The 22,835-nt window shown below is 36.5% G+C and overlaps 1 protein-coding gene across 2 annotated transcripts in view; it reads left to right on the forward strand.

The window, feature by feature from the left end:
- Positions 1 to 21,416, forward strand: part of EFCAB7 (EF-hand calcium binding domain 7) — a 30,650-nt gene extending 9,234 nt beyond the window's left edge. For both annotated transcript variants that reach the window (XM_052800431.1, XM_052800432.1), the window contains exons 4-14: positions 321 to 407; positions 1,587 to 1,782; positions 2,883 to 3,007; positions 8,931 to 9,072; positions 11,096 to 11,205; positions 12,206 to 12,363; positions 12,559 to 12,692; positions 14,810 to 14,958; positions 16,842 to 17,051; positions 19,664 to 19,771; positions 20,621 to 21,416. In XM_052800431.1, the coding sequence (XP_052656391.1) occupies positions 321 to 407; positions 1,587 to 1,782; positions 2,883 to 3,007; positions 8,931 to 9,072; positions 11,096 to 11,205; positions 12,206 to 12,363; positions 12,559 to 12,692; positions 14,810 to 14,958; positions 16,842 to 17,051; positions 19,664 to 19,771; positions 20,621 to 20,695 (1,494 nt within the window). In that variant the 3' untranslated portion in view covers positions 20,696 to 21,416. The remainder of the gene's footprint in view (positions 1 to 320; positions 408 to 1,586; positions 1,783 to 2,882; positions 3,008 to 8,930; positions 9,073 to 11,095; positions 11,206 to 12,205; positions 12,364 to 12,558; positions 12,693 to 14,809; positions 14,959 to 16,841; positions 17,052 to 19,663; positions 19,772 to 20,620) is intronic.
- The last annotated feature ends 1,419 nt before the right edge of the window (positions 21,417 to 22,835 follow it).

The raw sequence follows: 22,835 nt of genomic DNA on the forward strand, positions 1-22,835 counted from the left end.
GCTGGGATTCCCCAGGTTATGGAATATTTTCTGAAAATGATGTAGGTGTCATTCACAGTGGTTTTCCAGAAGACACCACAGAATTGCATAAACTGATGCAATTAATCTGTTCAGTATTTAGTAGTATTGTAGGGACATAATTTTTTATGATGTTGACCTCTATTTTGATGATTCAAGTCAAAATCCATTTAAATCTATTGCAAGATAAGATTCCCTGAAAGGATATTAAAAGAATCTTTCTTTGTGTTTTTATTAAATGTGCACTGTAGGTGAACAACATTCTTGATGAGGAACCCAAACTGAGTTGTTTTTTATTGCAGAGAGGTGAAAAAATGACTCGGGATGAAGTGAGTGCCATTATTAAACAAGCTGATTTTAACTGCAGTGGCAAACTTGACTACAACAAGGTATGGCAAACAGTGATATTATTTGTTCTTCTGTTATTGACTCGATGTTATTGATAGTATTAGCATTATCAAACTCAGTACATACCACCTCCATGTGTTGGTCCATTGATGACCTTACCCCAGCCCCCCCCCCCCCCCCAACTGCCTACGTACTGGAACACGGGCAGGTATATATTTCTGTTTCACTCACTTTATCTGGCTATTATCCTTGAAAAGGTCACTTGCTGCAAGTGAACTTAATGTTTTAGGCAGAGCCTAACAGTAAGCACAAAACCTAACAGCATGCGTGGAGGTAAGAGTTAAAGGAATGGCAGGTTAAAGATGACCATTGACAGCAAACTTGGCTAATCAGTGAGAATTGCTATGTCTGTGACATTTCATAATTTCTTGTGTGTGGGACATTATTGTACATGTGAACATCTAATTTTCAAGATGCAACACCTTATCAGTTTTTCTCACATCATGTCTAAGTTTTGAACTGAATAAACAGTCCAAAAGATTTGTGCATAAATATAGTTTCATAGAAGAAAACCAACCCCCTATTAAAAATCCTATATTAAAAAGAAAAAATCAGTCTTCAAATATCTAGAAAGAATTATAAATTACCTCTTGGGTTGAAAGTCACACTTAATTTTCATTCAGTATTTGGACCTCCTTGTTGAATCATGACTCCATTTTACTGTGTCACTTGAGTGGTTGCTCTGATTCATGAAAATGAAAATTAATATTGTGCTTTAACAGAAATTGTATTACATCTCTCTGCGGAGATCTTATAGCAGCCTTCCAGTACTTAAAGGGGGTTTGCAGGAAAGATGGGGAGGGATTCTTTAAACTGAAAGAGGGTAGATTTAGACTAGATATTAGGAAAAAATTCTTTTCTGTGAGGGTGGTGAGGCACTGGAACGGGTTGCCCAGAGAAGTTGTGGATGCCCCCTCCCTGGAAGTGTTCAAGGCCAGGCTGGATGGGGCTTTGACCAACCTCATCTAGTGGAAGGTGTCACTGCCCATGGCAGGGGGGTTGGAACTAGATGATCTTTAAGGTGCCTTCCAACCCAAACCATTCTAGGATTCCATGATTCTACCTATTGACCTGTCCTTTGCTTATTAATGTTACATTTTAATCCTTAAAACTGTGAGTAAGAATGTTTCACTTAACTGATTACTTCTCTTTCTCTAAAGTTTTGTGAGTTATACATGACAACCAGTGAGCAGTGCTGCAAGACTGCACGAGAGAAACTGGAAGTTGATAGTCGATTGAGGCAACAGCAGTTTGGAAATCAAGCTGAATTGTCCTCTGAAGGGATCACACTGCCGGTGTCAAAACCATCACCAAGAATCTCAAGGAAAACTGATCACAAACTGGCACCAACAAAAGGTATTTGTATTTCATATTGGGAGTTTTCATTCTGTTGGAGATCATGCTCTGGGTCAATGAACAGTTGAGTATTTGTTTAATTTTTCTCAGATTAGTGAGGATGTTACTAACTAATATTCATTTTTACTGTGGCACTTGCATAAATGTCTCAGTAAAATAACTGATCTCCATGTTCAAATGGACATTGGCTGCATCTATGTTCTGAAGCTCTCAAATTCTTAAGGGTGAATTTCGTTGACTCTCATGTGACACAGTCCAGAGGGGAGAGACAAAGTGAATGCTCAGATGTTGCAACATAGGCAAGTTATTTATTTCCTTCCCTGATCAGAGATGAAACCTTAGATATTTATCAATCAGCAGTCTGTTTGTTTCAATTATTGAGGCTACTTTTAAAGCACAATCGATACAAGAGTTTAATGTTCTTCCTGAAGTTACAAAGATACTTAAAAACCTCCTCAGACTGGAAAAAGAGTGCAGGCTAACAGACTGCAAAGGTACCATCTGTGAAATATTTGCATGTAGTGCATGTTGTTTACTTTAAGTTGCTTCAATTCTAGGCAATACTGAAGAGGTGCAAAAATGACAGAACAGTGATGAAGACTGAGTTTATGTAGCTAGATCAACAATTGTACGAGCAGAGTTGCCCCGACATGAGGAATCAGGAAGTAAAGGCTTGGAAGTAATTGTGTTGGGCAACTGTGCATATAAGTGATGCGCTGTCTGGCAGGGAAACTATATTGTCCTGAAAAGAAATAACTTTAAATTAGAAGCAGGTTAAACCTATCCACATTGGACAGGTTTACCTTGATTCCAAGGTAAATAGAATCATGTGGTAACAATTTTTTGTCCTTTAGGCAGATTTGGTTCCCAGGTTCTGCTGTTCATATGCCCATTCACATGGGATGTACAGTCAGGGAAGTAAAGATGTTTGGCTAATGAATTATTAAATGTTATATAATTATAAGGCAAGTCAGCTTATCTGATTGAAGTTCTTGTCATCCAGTTTTTCTCCGTATGCCTATAAATGTAAGGCTTTATGACAAATAGCACTAGGAGTGGGTTGAAATAATGTAATTGTAACAAAATATCTATGTTTATAGGTGATAGTAGAACTCCTTCAAGACCCTCATCAGCTCAAAGTTGCAAAGCATCCATTTCTACCACTATCAGCATGGGTGCCAGTAGCAACAGAAACACAAAGCTAATTGAGCCAGACACAATGAAGGTATCATGTAAGCTAGTCCTATTGAAATTATGCTGTTTTCCTCTAGGCACGTATGTTATTGCATTTTAAATAAGAAACCGTTTTTCTCTGATTTTTAGCTTATGTTTTATTAATAGTTTGTCAAGGGCAGCTATAAACTACTGAGAGGTTTCTTGATACATATTGTTATTAACATTTTTATATACTGTTGGTTTTGCTGACATCTAGTTATTGAAAATAATTTTTCAGGTGTGAAGGTTTAATAGAACAAAGTGTGGTTTTTATAAATGAAACCACTGTTGGATAAAACATTTAATGACTTTTTGAGAAATTTAAAATTTAATAATTTATTAGGTTGGTGAGAACTTTAAATGCTTAAGTAGCCTGAAAGATTGTGTATCATAAACCTTTATATGAAAGGTAATTGGAAATAAATAACAGATCTGTGAGCATATTCAGTTTGTTGGGCATTACTTTGTAAATATATGTTATAGCCTGAAAATATTGATTTTTAGTTAGACTAATATGTTCTATCAGTATTTTCTTTTAAATAAATCACTCATTCAATATAAATTCCTGTGGGAGAAAGACAACAAAGTCACTTTGCTAAGTCAATATTTGTAGAGTGTTAATATTGATCTTTTCCCTTTGTTTTCCCTTTCTTGACTGAACCTTTACTAGTTTTCTTTCAACAGAAAATAATAGCTGTAGAAATATAAAACATTAACTGGAAAATGCTAGGATACATTAAAAATGTGCACCTTGAGACTCCTGTATAAAAGGGAAAAAATGGTTATGACCACATAGTATAACTGCTGCTAGAAAACTGAACTGATTGTTCTCATGAGTTACATTTTTGTTTCAAATAACAACTCTGTATCTGTTATTGAACTCCAAAGTCCTTTATATCTTCGACATTGCTATACAGTGACATTTGTTCTATATTAAAATTTAAAAACATAATCTCAAAGGAATTTTTTGCAGTCTGTTTAGGTATCTGGACCTCCATGCAATTTAACCTGCAATTTCACCTTGTTCAAACATGTTGGGTAGTATATAAAACCATTGCACAGTTTCCCAATATTGGATTCCTCTTTCTTTGTGCAAGCTAGTAAGAACTCACTGAAAAAAAGCAGCTGCAGATATCGATTACTATTGATTAGCATTACACAAAAACTGAAATCAATAAACATGAAAAGGTATAAGTAGAACTACTAATTTTTTTTTAACCCTAACTATTAAGGGCACAATGCAAACTGTCAAAATCATTTAATAAATACACAGTGATTCATTTGTGGTGTGGATCAGAATCTAGCACCCAAAAATTCTTCTTATTTATCTTGTATTCAGAAATATTTTTTTTTCCTGAAGTTCACCTGTCTTTTGGGGACAGTAAGAAGATGTTGCCATCATGAAGTTGGACCAATGCTGACTTCACATTTCTGACAGAAGAAAACAGTGGAAGTCAAAACATGGTGAATGTCTAAATTTTAAAAACCCTTAGAAAACATGGAATATATTCATAGTACATTCTTCCATGTGTTTTCTTTTTGTCAGTGAAGTTTTGTGACATGTTCAAAGCCATATAAATAAATTTGGGGAGAAAAAAAGAGACAGTTACAGAAGTGCTACAGACATGCATAAACAACATGCTGACCTGTTGGGCTTCAACTGTAGCTGAATCACAATTTATTAAAAGATGGCTAATGGAGATCTTAAACTTCTGCAAAGTATTCTTTGTGTTGGTTTTAGTCAAGATTGAAAGACATTAACAAAAAAGAAAAAGCAAGCTGTGTATCATGTTCTAAAATCTTCCCTCTGCACTGGGTAGCTAAATTATCCCTGCTAAGGAGTCTCACCTTTGCATTCTGCGCTACTGAAGTCAGCGAAAAACCTGTGTACACAGTGGGTAGCAAAAGAAATACTTGAGAAAAGTCTTTTTCCTGAAAGAAACAGTTATATGCTCCCACTCATGTCCGTGAAATAGCCTCATGCAATTGAACTAGCGAGACTTTTTCTGTGCATATGGAACAGGTTTGTACAAGACAAAGCCTTGAACTGAAGTTCTTTGCTTTAATCATAGGAACAATTCCTCTCAAACTTTGCTTTTTATCTGGAATTATGCATGAGTGTGTGGACAATTTCAATAATAACTTAAGTTGTAATAGCAGTGGAATGCATTATTTGGGCAGTGACCATCACTGGCAGCCGCAGGTAGTGCCTAACATTTCTTTATGATTAACGTTTCTAATACAAACATTTCCCACTGTGTTAGCTATTATTTGATAACTTTTGTTATGCTTTGAAGGAACATACTAAAATCAAAACAGAAAATCATCTTCTAGCCTCCAATATTTACATACCTGTTTGTAATTTGACATGGGTAATTTAGAGAATATAGCACCACCTTACGCTCCCTGCAAGAATAACAGTTTAGTATTTGATTCGTAAAGCATTGTCAAACTTTTGCTTACTGTTGCTCACATCTTAACCTGCACGTTGTTCCTTGAGTTATTTTATTTTCTCTGCTTTCTGGGATTGTTTGATGTCCCTGTTGTAATGATGTCTATCTGAATGCAAAACTGCAAAAACAGTAGTCTCTCATCTGAAATAACAGCTAGAAAAATGGAAGGTAAACAAACAGGACAAAGCCATTCTCCATGGACTGTCTGTAAGATGATGGTTTGAAGACCCCTGCCATAGTGAGAAGCGGGGAATAGAATGTGGCTGTTACAGTAATTTTTGTACATGAATATCGTCACAGTATCTTTTTGAATAGTTATAGCACATTTGGACTGCTGTTTAAACTTATGCACTTTTATGTCTCAAAGAACAGCCATATTGCTTCATTAGCAGACCTTTTGACTTTGATCTTTTTGAAATATCATTAATTTTTCAAACAGTTTTGTAAGGTATTAAGTTTAGAGACTAAATGAGCTAACAGCCAGTTATCTCAGCTGTGTCAAGTTTTAAGGAAATATCTCAATTTACTGCATATGGACTTTAGACAAAGTTAGGAGTCATGCAAGTATTGGAATAAACAGTTTACTGAGAATGGAGTAGTACTAGAAATGATTTAACAGACTAAACTACATATTCGAATTCTAGCAGTGACTTATGTTGACTCTAATGTTAATATCGGCTCCCATTATCCACTTGTTTGACTGAGAGAACCCTATCTGTTGCTCGATGTTTAACCCTCACCATTAAGTCCCAGTAATGTTTTGTCTCTGTTCACTTCTTTCCTAATTATTCTTTGTGATTGCACCCCTTTTGCTTATCCTGTCACTAGAAATCTAGTTTCCTGGGTAGAGGTCGGTATAAAATTTTTAGGTGGCCTTGTTAATTAGGTCTATACCGCTATGTAAAAGGTGACCAGGGACTGATCTGTGACTCTGTGGACCAAGTAGCACAGGTAGCTGTATTTCCACAAGGCTTAGGCCTAGCACCCTCTCAAGCAGATTGTGTCCACTTTAAATGGCACTTCTTGCTTTTTTCCTAGAACCCACGTGGTAGTGTTGTGGGTTTAAGAAATTATATTTTCCAGTGCCATTCATAATCTTATGTCTCTGCATCCTGACCAAGAATATATGTTACAAGCTGTGGGGTAGGTCATGGCATGGAGTGTGCAAGGTTATAAAACCTGATGGGTTGATGTTGACAGTGTAGGTCACAGGAAGCCAAAACGAGTGCAGTTACATCCATGTTCCTTTTTGAAAGTGGTGCCTGAAGTGAAAAATTCTTTGAATTGCGTACACATTTTTTTGAAGAGTGCTAGTTGTAGTCGTCTGAAACAGAGCCATGGAACGAGCTTACAGCTAGGTGTTGCTTCTTGCTGTCTTTTATTTCTCAGTGTAGATGTAGCTGGTGATTGTTGTTCCTCCAACAGCATGCTGTTCCCTTTGCATCTCTCATGGCAGAGAAGATAGGTTTCCATGAAGGCCCTGGATCCAACATGTTATCTTAACTGGAAAAGATTATGGGAGGGGAGGGACTTGGATATTAGTTTCCATCAGGGATTGGATGTCCCCCTTTATTTTAGATAGCTTAATTGATCTTTGTCTTTTTGATAGCCTGTACTCTGAGGAAGTATGTTTACTTTTAAAGTTTCTTAGAATTCCTTAGCAAAATCTTAATTTTCTTTAGAAATCCCAAGCCTCCAAAGAACAGCAGAAAGTGAGTTGCAAAGTATATAGTATTTGTACTTAAAAGTACTCCATATTGTCAGCTGTATGCAAATATAATTAGCAGAATTTTACATCTAAAATTGGTATGATGCATTATGCTACCAAAACTATTGGGGTACTGAGGATAAAATAATTCTTGCCTTTAGATCAACATCTTGGATGGGACAGGGTAGTCTTACCATAACCATAAGTAATTTGAGATGAAGGTAGTTTCCAGCTATGTAAAATTTGGAATTCTCAGTGTTTATCCACATTCATGTTTTCAGGATGATATATTTTTATTCCTTTAGTGTGAAGATTCTTTTCATAGCTGAGTTTGTGCTATTTGGGTGAAACTTATAAGAGTGATTCAGAGGCAGAAAATGAAGTGAGAGATAGTATTAGATTCTACAGTCTTTCTGTGCCAACAGAGGTGGTGAGTTTTCTCAGAGTACATCTCTCTCTTTGTTTTGATTAATTTATAAAAAGTTCTTAAAGCAGAAAGAAGTATAATGAAGATTATTTGGTAATGTTTGAATGAGAAATGTTTAGTATAGAGGAGCTGATCCTGTTCCCACAGAAATCTGTGGCAAAACTGTGGCACAGGACTGAAGGCTCTTAAATCCATAAGTCCATGAGTAATTTATATTCTTAAGAAATGTAGAGTTCCGAATGGAGAAATCTAAATTCAGGATCACAGCTACATGTATTACTAAGTGTGTTACTTGGCATCCCGGATGGACGTACACTAGCAAAGTCCTATTCTTGCCTGTCACCTTTAGGTCATTGACTGTCAAGTATCATCAACTGAGTGTGAATGCGTTGTAATGAGAACTGATTCTTTAAAAGGAGAAATGAAGTGTAGCACTTTGATGAAGACTGTTTGACCTTGGATGGAGTTAGTAGTCAGCCTTCTTACTGGGAGTTGCGTGCACACCTTTCCCATTTTTTACAAGCTCTCTTCTCAAATCTGTGTTAGCTTACTTGTGACACTGAACACTAAGCATAGGTACAGCCACCTGGACAGAGCTCTCTGCTAAGATTACACTGGAAGATTCCTTTAGCTACGGTCTGCTCAGAAACATTATCTTCCATTGCTAGGAAAGTGACTAGAAATCATGGACTTAATCCAGACCAGGGAAGGCAAATCAAGAACATCTTCTGTTCCTCAAGGCATACAATATGTCTGCAAGGACTTTATTTTTATTTTGCTAAAGAAATATCATTTGAATGATATTTGAAATTGCAAATTGGGACTTGCTGTTTAAAAAAACATAAAAAAATTTGAAGCATGTAGCTGTTTTAGCATCTCAGTAAAATCATGGCTTCTCTAGGAACCATATTATTCACAAATACAGTAGTTTTCCATTTATTTCTTTCCAATAGCTTTGACAGAAGTCAAGAAGAACCACTTAATTTGACCAGTACTTGTGTTTGTGATTTGTCTGAGCAAATAACTCCTCATTGTTCAGCTAATCAGTTATGTTCTTTGCTTGATTGGCCTGATGGAACTAATGTAGCAAAATTCTAGCCTTTCAGTGGTAAATCACACAGTTCAGAGAATTTAATGAGTTCAGTTTGATTCTTCACGGCAATTCAAATTTCATTTCAACTGTGTGAGCATTGGGGTAATCTGTATGTTTTTCAAGCATTTTCACAAGTGAAGCAATGTTACTAACTGCTCTGCAAAAATTGACTACAAATTAATATATTTCAGAGAAGGCACTTTTATCTTGATCAAAGATCAAGGCAACATCTAATATTTGCTTGGTTTCCAGGAATGGCAATGTGCACAATCCAAAGGATGCTTCTACTTAGAAGAAGATGGTGAAATCATTAGTCACAAGTACAAGTTGCACTTACCTCAAAGGTCTACAGTATGTATTACCATCAAGCCTTTAAACGTTCGTCAGGTAGAAGGTAAGTGTATCTGTATTTCTTTGGAGAATTTTCCTCTATTAAAAATATTTTCTCTTCTGCTGATATATCTCTCCCTTTCTCACTTGTAATACTTTGCAATATTGCAATATAGCAATACTTTTCTCTGTTGACAGAGTCCTACTAAAAATATAACTTAACTTGTCACACCATATTTTCTGCTTAGTTATTTTGTGCTCACTGCCTGGGCAGTGAAAATCAGCTAGGTCCATTATCTTTCTCTCTTTAGTCAGTCAACCTCTTAGATTATTTTTGGCCGTAGATTTGTGAAGTTTCTTATTACAAAATTCAAATTTTAGCACTGTTTGCAGTATCTCTCTTTAGGGTGTACTTTGTGGGAAACAACAGTACAAAATTTAGTGAATATTGTATTCTCCACCTAAAATACTTTTGTACATAGTTAAAATAGATTATGGCTTTTTATGGCAGTATGGTATCTTGATGTTTTGATTATGAATCTTGTCTGATGGATTTATAGCTTAGTTTGCCTATTTTAATTTTCATCTTAAAAGAGTGAAGCCCAGCATTAGAGCCACCTGAGATTAGTCAGCCTTTGTGGGCCTTTTTTCCAAATGCTACTGGCTTTGTTCTCTCCAGTGATTTACCAAGGAGCTTTATTTAGTTGCTATGTTGGAATTATTTTTTCCCCAAGTAGATTATTTCCTCTTTAATCCTGTGAAACAGGAGCCATTAGATCCCAAAGATGTTTTAGAGTCATCTGGGCTGGCCGTTGTGCTATAGGTTGGTGACTGATTCTGATTGAGGTTGGTAATAAAAACTTCACTGTAAATAATTGACAGAAAGTAGTCGTATTCCAGTTACTACCTGGCTGAAATGGGAAGCTGATCAACAGACTTCTAATGGTGAGGAAACGTGGTCCGATACTAACAGATTTGAGTGACAGAATGTCTCAGTGTTCTGCTTGTAACTTTTCTTTTTTTCATGTGGCACCCTCTTAAACTGTGCCTTAGAATAGTTCTGCTGCAGGATTGTCCAGACATTCTGTGTAAACAAAAGAGTATTTACTTGTCTTTTGTAAAAAAAATTCTAGTTTTGCACAACATTATTGTCCTGTATATAGAAATATCTTTGTGTTTTGTTGTGAAGAGGAAGGCATAATATTGGTATGTAAGGAAAGGATTCATGTTAGCAGAGCAATTAGCTTTTTATGAGAAATCAAAAATATCTTAAAATTTTTAACAAAGTTGTGTGGTATGTAGCCACTCATTAGTATTCTTGACTCCTAACTGTAGAAAAACTAAGCCCTTGCATTCATTGTTTTGCTGTGGTCTGATTAACTTGAAGACCACTTGATAGCTCATTGATTAATTGCCCTCAGGAACTGAGCAGCTACAAGAAATCAAAGAGATTCAAATGGCATCTATTCAACATGGCCCGTAAGACCAAACCTCCATTCCGTTCCAATCCAACCCAAGACAAACAAACCATACATGATCAGACAAATAAATCATAAGTGATGCCATGTAGGGAGATCTTGCTATTTAAATCTTAAAAATGATTGAAACTTATACTTCTGAGATTCGAATCTTCTAGTGTCCCTAGCTTTTGCACATAATCTGGGTTTCCAGTCAAGATGAGTTTAACAATATTTTACAGAAGATCAGAAGAGAATTTTATATAATTTTGCTAACATCCTTAATTGCAAAGATCTAGGACCCTTAGTATAAAGAAAAGTAAAAACCAATAATGTTGTACTAATAGAAAACAATGAATATAGCTTCCTTAACTACCAAAGGTTTTAATATTAGAACTCATAATAGTAATCATTATCATTATTGTAAGACAATCACAAGACTTCGAACAATTTATCTGATTGGCCTAAATAGGAAGGAAATCCCAATAGCATATAATGGATTTTTTTTTCCATCTTACATTAACAGGGATCAATATGATAAATACTATAGAAATATCTACTTTGGCGTTCAAAGAAAAACTATTTTGTGCTATTATTAAGCATTTGTGTTGGGAATGCTTTTCTTTTTAGGAAAATCTTACCATTGGTTGTCAGTGGATACAGCTTTGTATATTCTCAAGGAAAATGAAACTCAAGAAAATCTACAGCTTGTGAGCTTTACTGAACAACAGAACAAAGAGGTTAGATGGTTTTGTATTCCTATTTTAATTATTGTATCTTCAGTGTATGTGTTAATGCTGCATGGGTGAGTTCCCATGTGTTTGGCAGGAATTCAAACTGTACCTAATCAGACTAGAGGAGAGAAGAAACCCTTCTTCTGTGCATGTTCTCTTTCAAAATTGACAGAACTTGTGCAAGGTAAGATGTAATACTGTCTTAGTTATGCCCTTTGGATGGGCTGAAATGCAAGCGACGTGTATGGAAGTAATGAAATTCTGGTGAGGACCGTATTATCATGTGGTGTGTAGTCAAGTATTGCTGAGTTGCTGGCTATCTATATAGATACTCTGTGGAAACTCACTTGTATTCCTGTGCCTTCAAAAACAAAATTTCAAAGGTAAAATTTGTTAAAATTTCCTTTAATTTTCTTTCTCCTTGCCATATATATGATTTTGAACTTCATAGTGCACAGAATATTCTTATCCTATGGCAGAAATAAAGGAGGAGAAATGGCAGCATTAACTTGCTTCCCCCTTCCAAGCCACAGGGAACTCAGCTTGCTTCTTAAACCCTAAGTCACTTGTGACTTTTTACACAGGAAGTTTTTGCTGCTAGTTTGAACAAAATTGATAAATCAGGGAGGCAATTAAAAACTCTGTGGGTTTTGTCAGCCTGCTACTGGCTGCTTTTGTTTTAAAAGTTAAACAATTAAAAGGTGTTACAAATCTGAAAAATGATAGGACTGTTATTAGACACTTCTAGTAATGACTGTTCTCCCCTCATCTCTGGTCCTTGTACGGTTTTCTAACTTTTATTATAACTAAGAGATCCACTAGTTTTTGTCTCTTTAAAATAGCATCATACAGCATCTCACTGTAGACATGTTTTCTTTAAGGAAAGAACCTAGCATTACCAGTGTTTTCAAGTAATTAATCACTTTTGCATGAATATAACTAGTAATAAAGAAAGGTATCATTTGAGGAGTAACTTACAAACTTGTCTGTCTTCCTTTAAGAGTAGATGTTTGGATGGAAAGGGGAGCTTGGATCAGGAGTTTACTGGCTACTCCCATTTACAACAGGCTGTAGGTTGAAGAAGGTAAAAACACAAATTGCTGGAGAAGCAAAACTGGTGTATAGAGGTGAAGATGGAGAACTGGCTCTGACCAAAGAGTTCCGGTGAGTCGTATTCCCAAATAGGCATGGTAACTATTATAAACTTGTGTGCTCCAAATAACATCTAGCTTTTTAAAAGCTGTATGTTACTAAAGTACTGTTTGTACAGAATATTCTCAAATAGACTGAATACTTAATATTATGAGACAGTAAAGGAAACAAGTGTTTGGAAATAGTTCTGCCTTTTTCATCTTTTAGAGCTGCTTTATTGGATATATTTGAAACAATTGATTTGGATGGAAATGGCCTTCTGAGTTTGGAGGAATACAATTTCTTTGAACTGAGAACTAGTGGTGAGAAATGTGATGAGGAAGCATGGGCTGTATGTAAAGGTAAGTTCATTGCTGTGCTTGATACAAGTAATTAGGGCTATCAATCTACTTGCAAGCTGTTGTTTATAGCATCCTACTATGTATATAGTGTAGAAGAACTGAGTATTTTGTAGCCTATGCTAAGAACACATGTAGATATTGTTCTCTTCTCCCTTTGTTTTTCTTTTTTTTCCTTTTCCAGTCTCCTGTCCTTTGTTTTGCTTCATTCTGGATTGTGTGCCACTGACCTTCTGCTGAGAAAATTCTTCCCATTGCTAATTTCAAACTTTAGTAGGTGAAAGATTTTGTAGCTGCCAAAAACTACAGTTTGCTAATCATGGATCATATGGTGAATTAAACTGTAACAGGTATTCATTTAATCAATCTCTTTTCTGCAGACTAAGCTGATACTGCTTTCATACCTCACAAAGTGTTGAGAGGGACATTTGGTAGTGTGTATGTGATACTTTAAAAATGGCATCTAGCGCTTATGATGATTGTTCAGAAAATTAGACATTAGAAAATGCCTATTGCAACTATATATTTTCTTAAGATGTAAACAGTTTTTCATTAAAAATCCATCTTTTGAAGGTTCATATATGATGTGTCAGTTTGTCCATATTGTGTTATATGACAGCCATGAGATTCTGAGACATCCGTGAGGGAGTTGAGGAAGCTGGCAGTCAGTTAAGACTCTTGCAGCTGTGCTTTCTTTTCTGTCTGCTGATACATCTCATCAATGTTACTGGACATCCTGCCAGCTTGCAGGAACAGTGTTGGGCCACAAACGTGAATTTTGAAGAAAAAAGGAATTCTGTGGCATTGCTTTAAGCTCGCAAAGGCCTTGAGAATGCACATATTTATCTCATAACAGGGCTAAGAGAAGTCAACCACCCGTGACCATAGGCTGCTGTGATAGTATGGTGCATGAAAGCAGTGGTTTCAAAGCATGGGCAGTTTAGCTGCAGTGAGTGAACAAACTGGAAATTTAGAAGCCATTGTATGAAAATTAGACTTTTCTATAAGAAATACAGTTTTTCTGCAACTCATGTCTGACATGCCAGTATGGCATATCATTGTATATCGGCCCATGTCATGTTTGATATAATTCCTTTGTGGGCTCTGATAGATTTTTTTTTTTTTAATTTGGGCCAAAATACTTTAGATCTGGCAAGTCCTGCTAATTATTTCTCCCCAAAACACTCTTAAGATATTAGATTTTTTCCTAAATGATGGAAAGATCATACACAAATACTTTTCTATATATGAGTTTCTTGTCCCTTTCATGCCTGTACATGCTATTCCACACTTTATGACTTTGTCAGTGTTATGCCTCTGTGCACTGGTCTCAACATGAGTAGGATGGGTGGGTGTGTGTGAAGTGTATAAGAGAGGAAAGAAGAGAATACGGTGAATGTTTTACCAGGTCATTAATCAGTTGAAGGGTTCAGACGAATATCATAAATCTTGACACCAAAGTTCAAGCCATTTATTATAGTATCTGTACCCTTAGATAGATTTATTAAATTGGTAATCCCTTTTTAATAATATATAGTAAAGATTTAGCATTGTTATGAAGATGAGAAAACCATTTTTAAAAATCTCTGACACAAGGACATTTCAATTATGTGTTTGCTGACATTAGAGTGGTCGATCTATGATATTCTATCTAGAGAGGGGTGTTAGGATTACTGGCATTTTATTGCTTTTTAGGAACTAAGTAAATCATTTCTATATCAAGGACCTCAAGCACTAAGGGTGCTGGCTCCAGCAGACTTTCATTTCCCATTCCTAATACACCCCATTCTGCAAATCTCAACCACAACAAATACTGCTAGCAAAAAGAAAAAAAAAAAATCAGTATGAACTCTTTCTGTTTTGAAATCTTGCCCTCTTTTGGGTTATACAAGGGGCCAGCTGTTTCTAGTCATTATCTAAAATCCACAGGGAAGCTCTGCAAAGAGCACATACCTGGTCAAGGACATTCTTTCCCAAATAATACTGGAGAGCCTGAGGCTGCAAGATGGCTCCATCTTTCAAACCTCATTAACATAAGCAGGAGTTTAGCTTTGGAAGGATAAGGGGTGTTTGCAGAGAGAACAGACGTTAAGTGCTACCTTATATTTCTTTTTAAACAGAGAATTTTGATATGAAGAAGAATGAACTAACAAGACAAGGATTTATGGATTTGAATCTCATGGAAGCCAATGACCGTGAAGGGGATCCTAGTGACCTTTGGGTCACTTTATTGTCTCTGGGCTACAATAAAGCATTAGAAATGACAGAGGTATGATAGCCATATAGTAAAAATAACTGCTTCACATACAACTTGCTGCACGTGTTTAACTGCAGTACTGTTTCTGTCTGTCATAAATTGATTTCAGTAGGTCAGTGATCCAGTCTGAACACTGTTAATACAGCATTTACACTATGACTTTCAGTCATTACGGTATCCTGTTTCTTAGGATAACACTGACGTTGAAAGAGGAAATTTGCCTTTTGCTTTAGAGAAAGGCACTATTTTGTGGGGTTGTAGAGGAAGGAATCTTGGGTTATACCTGTTGACAGAATTCACGCACCCTGCTCGTGGGAAGTGGTAAGAAGACAGCAATGGTAAACTGACCTGTCAGCAAACCTACAAAATGCAGGACTTGCTCTGCTTAAAAAAGTCACTTCCCTGGCCCAAACCACAACAGAATTGGATAAGGATAAGATAACTTTTTTTTTTCCCCACATGATTCAGAATTCATAGTTTTCAGACATGGCTGTTTCTGTTACTGTTGCCTTTCACAACTGTGTCTGAAGGCGTTCAACACAAAATTTTAATGAAGGGGCTTGGGGTGGCATACTGTTTACTTTACGGGACCAGGGATTATTTCTCTGCTGTTTCTGTGTGCTTATAGATTTATTTTTTTTTTTATTTTATTTTTACAGAAACAGTATCTGTGTTGATGTTAATAGTTCTCAGTAAAGAAAGAGGATCTCTTTAATGAAGAGAAAAAAATTATGAAAAATTAAAGAAAACATTAAATATGCAAATAATTTAATCATTTAAGTTTCATTCCCAAGAAAAGCTGATTGTTTAAAACCATAGTCTGATTATATTATATCTTTAACTTTTGTTAAACTACATCAGGTCAGTGTAGTCACCATATAAAAACATATGTGTGTGAAACAAATATGTACAGAACCAAAAATACTCAGTACGGTTGAGAGACATCAGTTGTGTCTCAGTGAAAATCTTGAGATCATGGTGAATGATTTCTTAATGATGAGCACTTTCTCCTTTTCCTTTGAGCATGGTTAGCAGAGCAACTACAAAACTGTCTTTCTGCATTTCAGACGTAAGAGGGAGCTATCTTCTAAGAAAGTAGATTTTGGGGAGTGTTTTATCAAGTTAGAAATTTCAAAAAGGTGTTTTGTGCCTTATACTAGCTGTGGTTTATGGCTGTAGTCTTTGCTTTCCAAAGAACAATATAGCTCTCCAAACGCTTTAGTCATTCATCTAAAAATGTACATCTACTTAACTTGTGTCTATAACTTAACTCTTTAATTCCTCGATTTCAAATGATTTAGGAGATTGATATCTCAGGAGCATTGAACCTCTAACAAATTAAAGATAGAACTTGAGAAATCCTAGTGGATTCCAGTAGCAATTTGAAAGAAACCGAGGCGCTATTACTGAGTCTAAGAAAATAGAAACTCCTGGTTGTTGCACATAGTAATCTTAGCCAAGATACTGTAAGAGCAGAGTCCTTAATGCAATATTGCAGATATTTTAAATCTGTATGAAGTGGCACAAATAGCAAGAGTGTGACAGGTAAAGGAGACAGGTTTATTTCAGACACTGAAATACATTCACACTTCATCTTAATTCCTGTACGTTTTGCTACCCAAGGAAGGGTTTGCTGTGTTGGAGCCAAATGTGCCAAACTGCATATCGAGTGTACTGTGACTGGCACGAAAAACGTTCATTTGTCCTGAGCTTTCATTTGGTTTAAAAGATTGCCACAGCTCTCAGATTTTGAATATTTAATATTCAGTGACATACTTGTATTTGGGTAATTCTACTTCAGAGCATATATGAAAATACTTAGGAGCTGTGGGTGAAAATCTGAGGGGAAAAACTACAGGAAAAAGTGATGATGAAACTCATTTTCTCCATTGCAGGCATGCCCCTTTGTCATCGACATCTATGCAGAAAAATGCAAACCCAGAATTAAAGCCATATATCTAGAGGCAGGGAGCTTGCAACTCAACAGGGCTATTTGCAAGTCTGTTGTTAATAAAGGAGAGGCCAAAGTAATGGATGGCTGTGAAAACATAATCATCTATACCTACAAAGCGGGCAGGAGAATCACTTCTGTTATTGAAAATAAGGTATGGCATGAGACTTCTGTAAGGTACTTTGTGTTAATTATTGTCTATGTGTCTATTATTATTGTTCTTCTTCCCTCCTTGCATCGTTTTTGAGAATTACTTTTTCTGATATTTCTGATATTGTTTCTGTATCTAGTTAATTTTAAAAAAAAAGTGCCGATGCAAAGCTCTTTTTGACAAATGACTCAGAATTCAAGAGAGTCTGGATCAGTGTTCTTGGAAGGGACAGCTTACTATGAGGCAAGCAGTTTTAAGTATCATATAGAATCTGAATATTTGTTTGTGTTCACATTCCAAATTTTCAATATTTTGATAATTATTGGAGACATAATATGTTCATAATACCAGAAATCAAATATTAAGAACAGGAAATACAATTACAGAAAGAGTAAAGACTACAGCATTTATGTTATTTAATGTTTTCAGTGTGTATAAGAAAGTAAAAGAGCAGTGATTTGCATTGATTGTGTTTTAGAAGCATATTATAGAGGAACTGTTAACTGGCTGGCAGGCCTACTTTATTACTAATCCAAGTTAACAATTGTAAATCCAAGCAAAAGTGGTTGGTGAGAAGCAGAGATTTTAAACCTTTTTGCATAGATACTAATGAATGTGCTGTTCATTCTCAGTTTCATTTATATCAGGAACTGTGAGTAAATAAATACAGTGCAGTAAGATGCTAAACTTAAGACGCTTTAAATCTTGAAAGATCACAGCAAGAAGTATATTTTTAAATGGACAAACATGCAAAAGGGGGTGGGTTAGTGGACTAATATTAGGACTGAATGCCGAGGCTCCTTGGAACTACAGGTTTAGATCTGCACTTCGCCCTTTAGGGTAGATATACTGGAGTTATTTATATGTTTGGGGATATGTAAGAGAAGGAGATGAGGTCTGTACTGAGGCAACTGGATGCTGTCTGATTAAAATCACTGACTACTGCCATTTATACCATTTAGGTTTCACAAATACCTCTGTTCTGCATTGAAGCAAATAGTTGCACTTCCCTGAAAATCTCATTAGAATTTGTAGACTGGAGGCTTTTTTGTATTGTAAATGTCTGGAAAGAAATAATAAAAAGGCAGCTTTATGCATCGGTCTTCTTTTAATCTTCTCACAGTGCAAGCAGCCTGATTATATCTTCAGTTATGGTACTGATGATTTTAATGGAAATAATTGTTTCTTTGTTATTTCTGTAATTAAATTAAGGAAATATGCTAGTTCCTGAGGGATTCCATTATAGTCTTGCATATGTATTTAATCAGTGGGTAGAGAAAGGTGTCTGCCTTCTAACCCTCCCCAGTCAGGGTGTGAGCTGGGGAAATTAAAAGACCTTGCATATAGAGGAGCCTCAAATTTCTCAGGTAGTAAGCAGTATCAAGTCTACTGTCTGCCCATTTATATGCCAAAATAAATAGTTAATGAGGCATTTCCCATCATCCAAAGCACAAACTTACTATAATATACCCTCTGTGCTAGGTGAATATCTGTGACCTTGTTCCTGTTGCTGTAAGTATCTTCCTGTACAGATAATTCTTTTGTTTGCTTTTATCTCACTGCCATGTAGACGTGAGGACTTCAACAAAGTGATGCCAGAGCAGCTAGATCAAAGTAATGAGCAGCTTAACACTAGATTGTGTTTACATTTCTGCAACGATACCATATTTGCACTCTGCTGTCCACAAACCCTTTGTACTGTAAGCACCAGAGATAGCTTTTTTTTTTTTTTTTTTTTTTTAAGGTCAGACCTTACCAGTCTAATAGTAGCTTCTTTGCTGCATAAGGCTGATTGTGTAAAGTAACTGTGTTTCTATTCCATTTCTCAATACAGAGAGCTTGTTGGATAGCATTGTCTAAGAATCAAATGTTTCCCAGTGTCTCTGTCAGATTTATCTGGAGACAACTGAATAACGGGGTACAGTAGCATGTCTTTAGGTCTTGTGTCTGAGTATTGTCTGGGATAAACTGGTTGTTAAAGAATTTTCTGTTACCCAAGCTTTCAGTTTTATATATTGGATCCTTCCTGCAGAGCTTCAGCAAGAGCATCTCTTCTTTAAGTGATTATACTTATATTAATTTCATCAAATATTTTTAAAAATGTCTATTAATGAAGTCTTCAGAAATGGCCTGTAGTGGATGTTGCAAACAAAAATTGGGCAAATGTCCAGTGACACTTCTCCAGATCGCTGTCTTAGCCTCTAGTGATTTGCAGTCTGAGGACTACTTGAGACAAAAATATTTTCTTTGTACTTAAAATCTAGTATGAATTTGTCCAGTTACCTTTTGAAACTATGTAAATGGTTAGAATATGTAATGTTCTGTGGCAAATAGTTTACTCACTAAATGGTGTTCCCAAGTTACATCTTCATAAGTGCTTAAGTTATTTGAACGAGCCTTAAATGACTTCTGACGATGGATCTGGGCTCTGATGATGCTAAGGTACATTTGAAACTGTTACTCTTCAAAGAGAATAGACATCAGCATCCTAAAAGCATTTCTATCCTATAAAATAGCAAAGTCAGAGGAAGTAAGAGGAATGTGTAGTTTTTACATGAAGAGCAGCCACTTAACCATTAAGACTAATGGGTTCCTTCATGTTTTTTCGCTTGCAGTCTGAAAACAAAGTGATTATTCATGTCAACAATGAGCAGAGTAAGAACTGCCTAAGTAATAGGGGACTTACTGTTTTTGCTGTGGAAGTGGCACCAAAATCCATGATGGTAAGATTTTTATTGTTTAGCCAACTGAAAATCTAAGCAAAAAGAGAAGAATCATGTGACATCTTTACAGTTTCCTTTTGCAGGTCTTTTATCATGATAATGAGCATGTGGATAGTGGCATCTTCATCACCAATACAGATCAGCTATAGTTCTTGATATTTGAAAGCTGAACATGTACTCGATGTATCCACGTTTCCACGTGCAGATTGCTATAAAACTTGACTTACGGATCATATTTAGCCACAAGGCAATTTGATCTGCTGATCCCTATTCCAGAGCTGGGCAGGCTTTAGTGGAAATTCTAAATGAGGGTTCTAAGGGATAGAATGAGATTGAAAATGCATTACAAATGCAGATGATATTTTTCTTCCATCATTTATGAAGAAAATCTAGTTTTTATTATTCTAAAAGCATGGTCTCTGTCTTTAAAAGAAGAGGCATCTGAACTATTTTGTATTTCACAGCTTTCCAGTGTGGATGCATTCAAACCCACTGTAAACAGATACAGTCCCATGACATGGGCAGGGTTGGGGCCTATTCTAATATTGCTGCTGACACTTTAGATATCTACAGCATGGTCCTGTAAGGTGTGTTATTAATTTTAATTTTGGCTTCATTCAGTATAAACTGTAGGCTCAGTGCCCCTTATGGATATTTTGCTGTCATGCAATTAAATTCAATAGTACGTTTTGAATACCAACTGTCATTACAGATGATGAATGTTTGTCATCTAATGTTAGTGATATAAGTACTGAAACAGATTATTTTGCTTACATAGCACTTTAGGTAACATACACGCAGTTCTCCAATAACCAACTATTTCACCTCTGTTTTCTCTCTTCTATACAGGTTTCTCAGCATGTGATGCCACTGAATGAGCAGGAAGAATGGCTTTATAATTGTGTGCATTCCCTCTTACGTTAAAAATTCTAGTTAGAGAACTGTTTCTTGGTAGCCTTCAGACTAAACCAGGATTTTTTTTTGACTAGACAATTTCTAGTCTTGTCCTTCTCAAAAAGCTGGCATATATTTATGCTTCCCAACATTTGATTTGTTAAAGCCAATGAATTACATAAGTACTTATTTCTGGTATCATGCTTCTGCTAATGGCTTTTAAGAAACATGTATAGTGATAGCATAGGGATGGAATAACTGTAAGTATGTAAAATCCTTTGACAGAATAGAGTACTCATCACAGACGGTCTAATGAAATACTTCGGCATGAAAACATTGAGACACAATAAAAATTAGTACTGTTCAGTAATATAGCTGACAGTTGTAATGTAACTGTGTTTCATAAAGGCTAGTTTCCACAAATATACTCTTATTTTCTATAACATATCGTGTAGTTCCATCACATGCTGGAACTGTTTCACTGAGGAGAAACTTGCTTTGTTAAATTGGTCTGATGGGTTCCTAATTAAACGCTATTGTGGTTTTGACATGAGAAGTATAAAGGGGTGGCGTTCATGATTTTATTTTGCCACCTGATAAAGGATTTGGTTCTTTCCCCTTTAATTTTATTTGCTTTTTTTGTCCTTTGATCATAACAGTCATCTTACACTTGTTGTGAGTAATTACTGCCTGGTTTTATACTCTTTCATATAGAATAAAGTCTGCCTTTTCATATGCAATAAGGAAATAACATCGTTTGAGGAAAGCGAAGGTTTGTTTTGGGCTCTTGACTGTTAACAGCAATTAATTATTTCCAGGGTAGCCGAAATAAGGAGACTAAATTCCACCAAGTGTAAGCCGCAATAGCAATGAAAAACAGCTTTGAGGTACTAAAAATATTCAGCCTATTATGTTTCTCTGGTTCCTCTAAATGTCTGTTAATGTGGAAAAAAAATGATGACCTTGGTCACTGGATGCTTAAAAAGTGTCTGAGTTTAAAATAGACATTAAATGTATGTGACCTCATCTGCAAGGGCAGCAAGTAGTCTTGAAAAGCTATATTTGTCTGCCAGCAGCTCCTGCACTCTGCTGTTACTCTGCTGTAATCGTACCCTGGGCAAGTAAATGTCAGTTACAAAATGAGAGCTCTGCTAGAGGCCGGCGGTGATTTACACACTTCAGTAATTGGTGCTCAGGCAGGTTGACTGGTGATCCTTTAGTTTTCTGGGGTTGTTTTCGTAGCAGGTACAGCAGATATCGTTTTCATTTTCAGAATTGTCTAAAAAAAAGTAGAAGTTGTATTAAGAGGCCCCACAAATGTTTGGTAATTTCTAGCAAACAACTGAGCTCTGTAAACGCTGCCTCAGGCGATGTGTGGATACATCAGAAGTTCCTAGCTACGTCTCTAGGAAGGAGTTGGGAAATCACGAGATGCTCTCTGTGTACAGCAGACAGAACCAAGCGAGCACCCCAGTATTTGCATTTCTTTTGTTTATAAAATCAGTCTTGTTAGATGTGGCAGGAATCCATATGCACTCTTTCTGCATTTTAGGAAAGGAACGGTTAAAACTGGAAGAAGTACTTAGCTGAGAAATCACTGCACGTGAAAAGACTTGGTTTTCCTGCAGGTAGGGTCTAAGTTAAACAGGACGCAGCAAGACAAGAGTGGAACCTTTTTTCTTTTCCGATCCCCGTGCTGCTAGGAAGAGTTTCATTTTCTAACTTTTTAAGTGGGAACATAGGCTAGCTCTCCACAGTAGGTTCTACCTTTCCTGCCCTGGAGAGATGAGAATAGAGATCTCAGTTGTATCTGCAGGGTCATTTCCAGTTTGCTCTAAGTCCAGGTGTCACCAAAGCAGAAAAACATTCTAGCTTCTCTTTTTAAGGCTGAACAGGGGTACTAGCCTCTTCTCTTCCATGGGAGGCAGTTGGGGGAAGAAGTGCCTGTAACAGCTGTCACCTGGATTTCTGGCGTGTTAGCTTTCTTTCGAGAACTAGAGATAGAACAGCACAAGGCAGCTTCTTCATGGCTTTGCTAACGCTGGCCTTCCCCGGCCACCCTTCTGGGGGCATGGGGCGCGTCTCCCGCTTGTGTGGGGCGATCAGTCGAGGCCCGAGGTGCCAGGGCCTGCGGTGACAGCCTGCTGGTGGCCGTAGGGACGCGGGCCCC

The sequence above is a fragment of the Harpia harpyja genome, chromosome 11 (genome assembly GCF_026419915.1).
Source record: "Harpia harpyja isolate bHarHar1 chromosome 11, bHarHar1 primary haplotype, whole genome shotgun sequence".
Lineage (NCBI taxonomy): Eukaryota > Metazoa > Chordata > Aves > Accipitriformes > Accipitridae > Harpia > Harpia harpyja.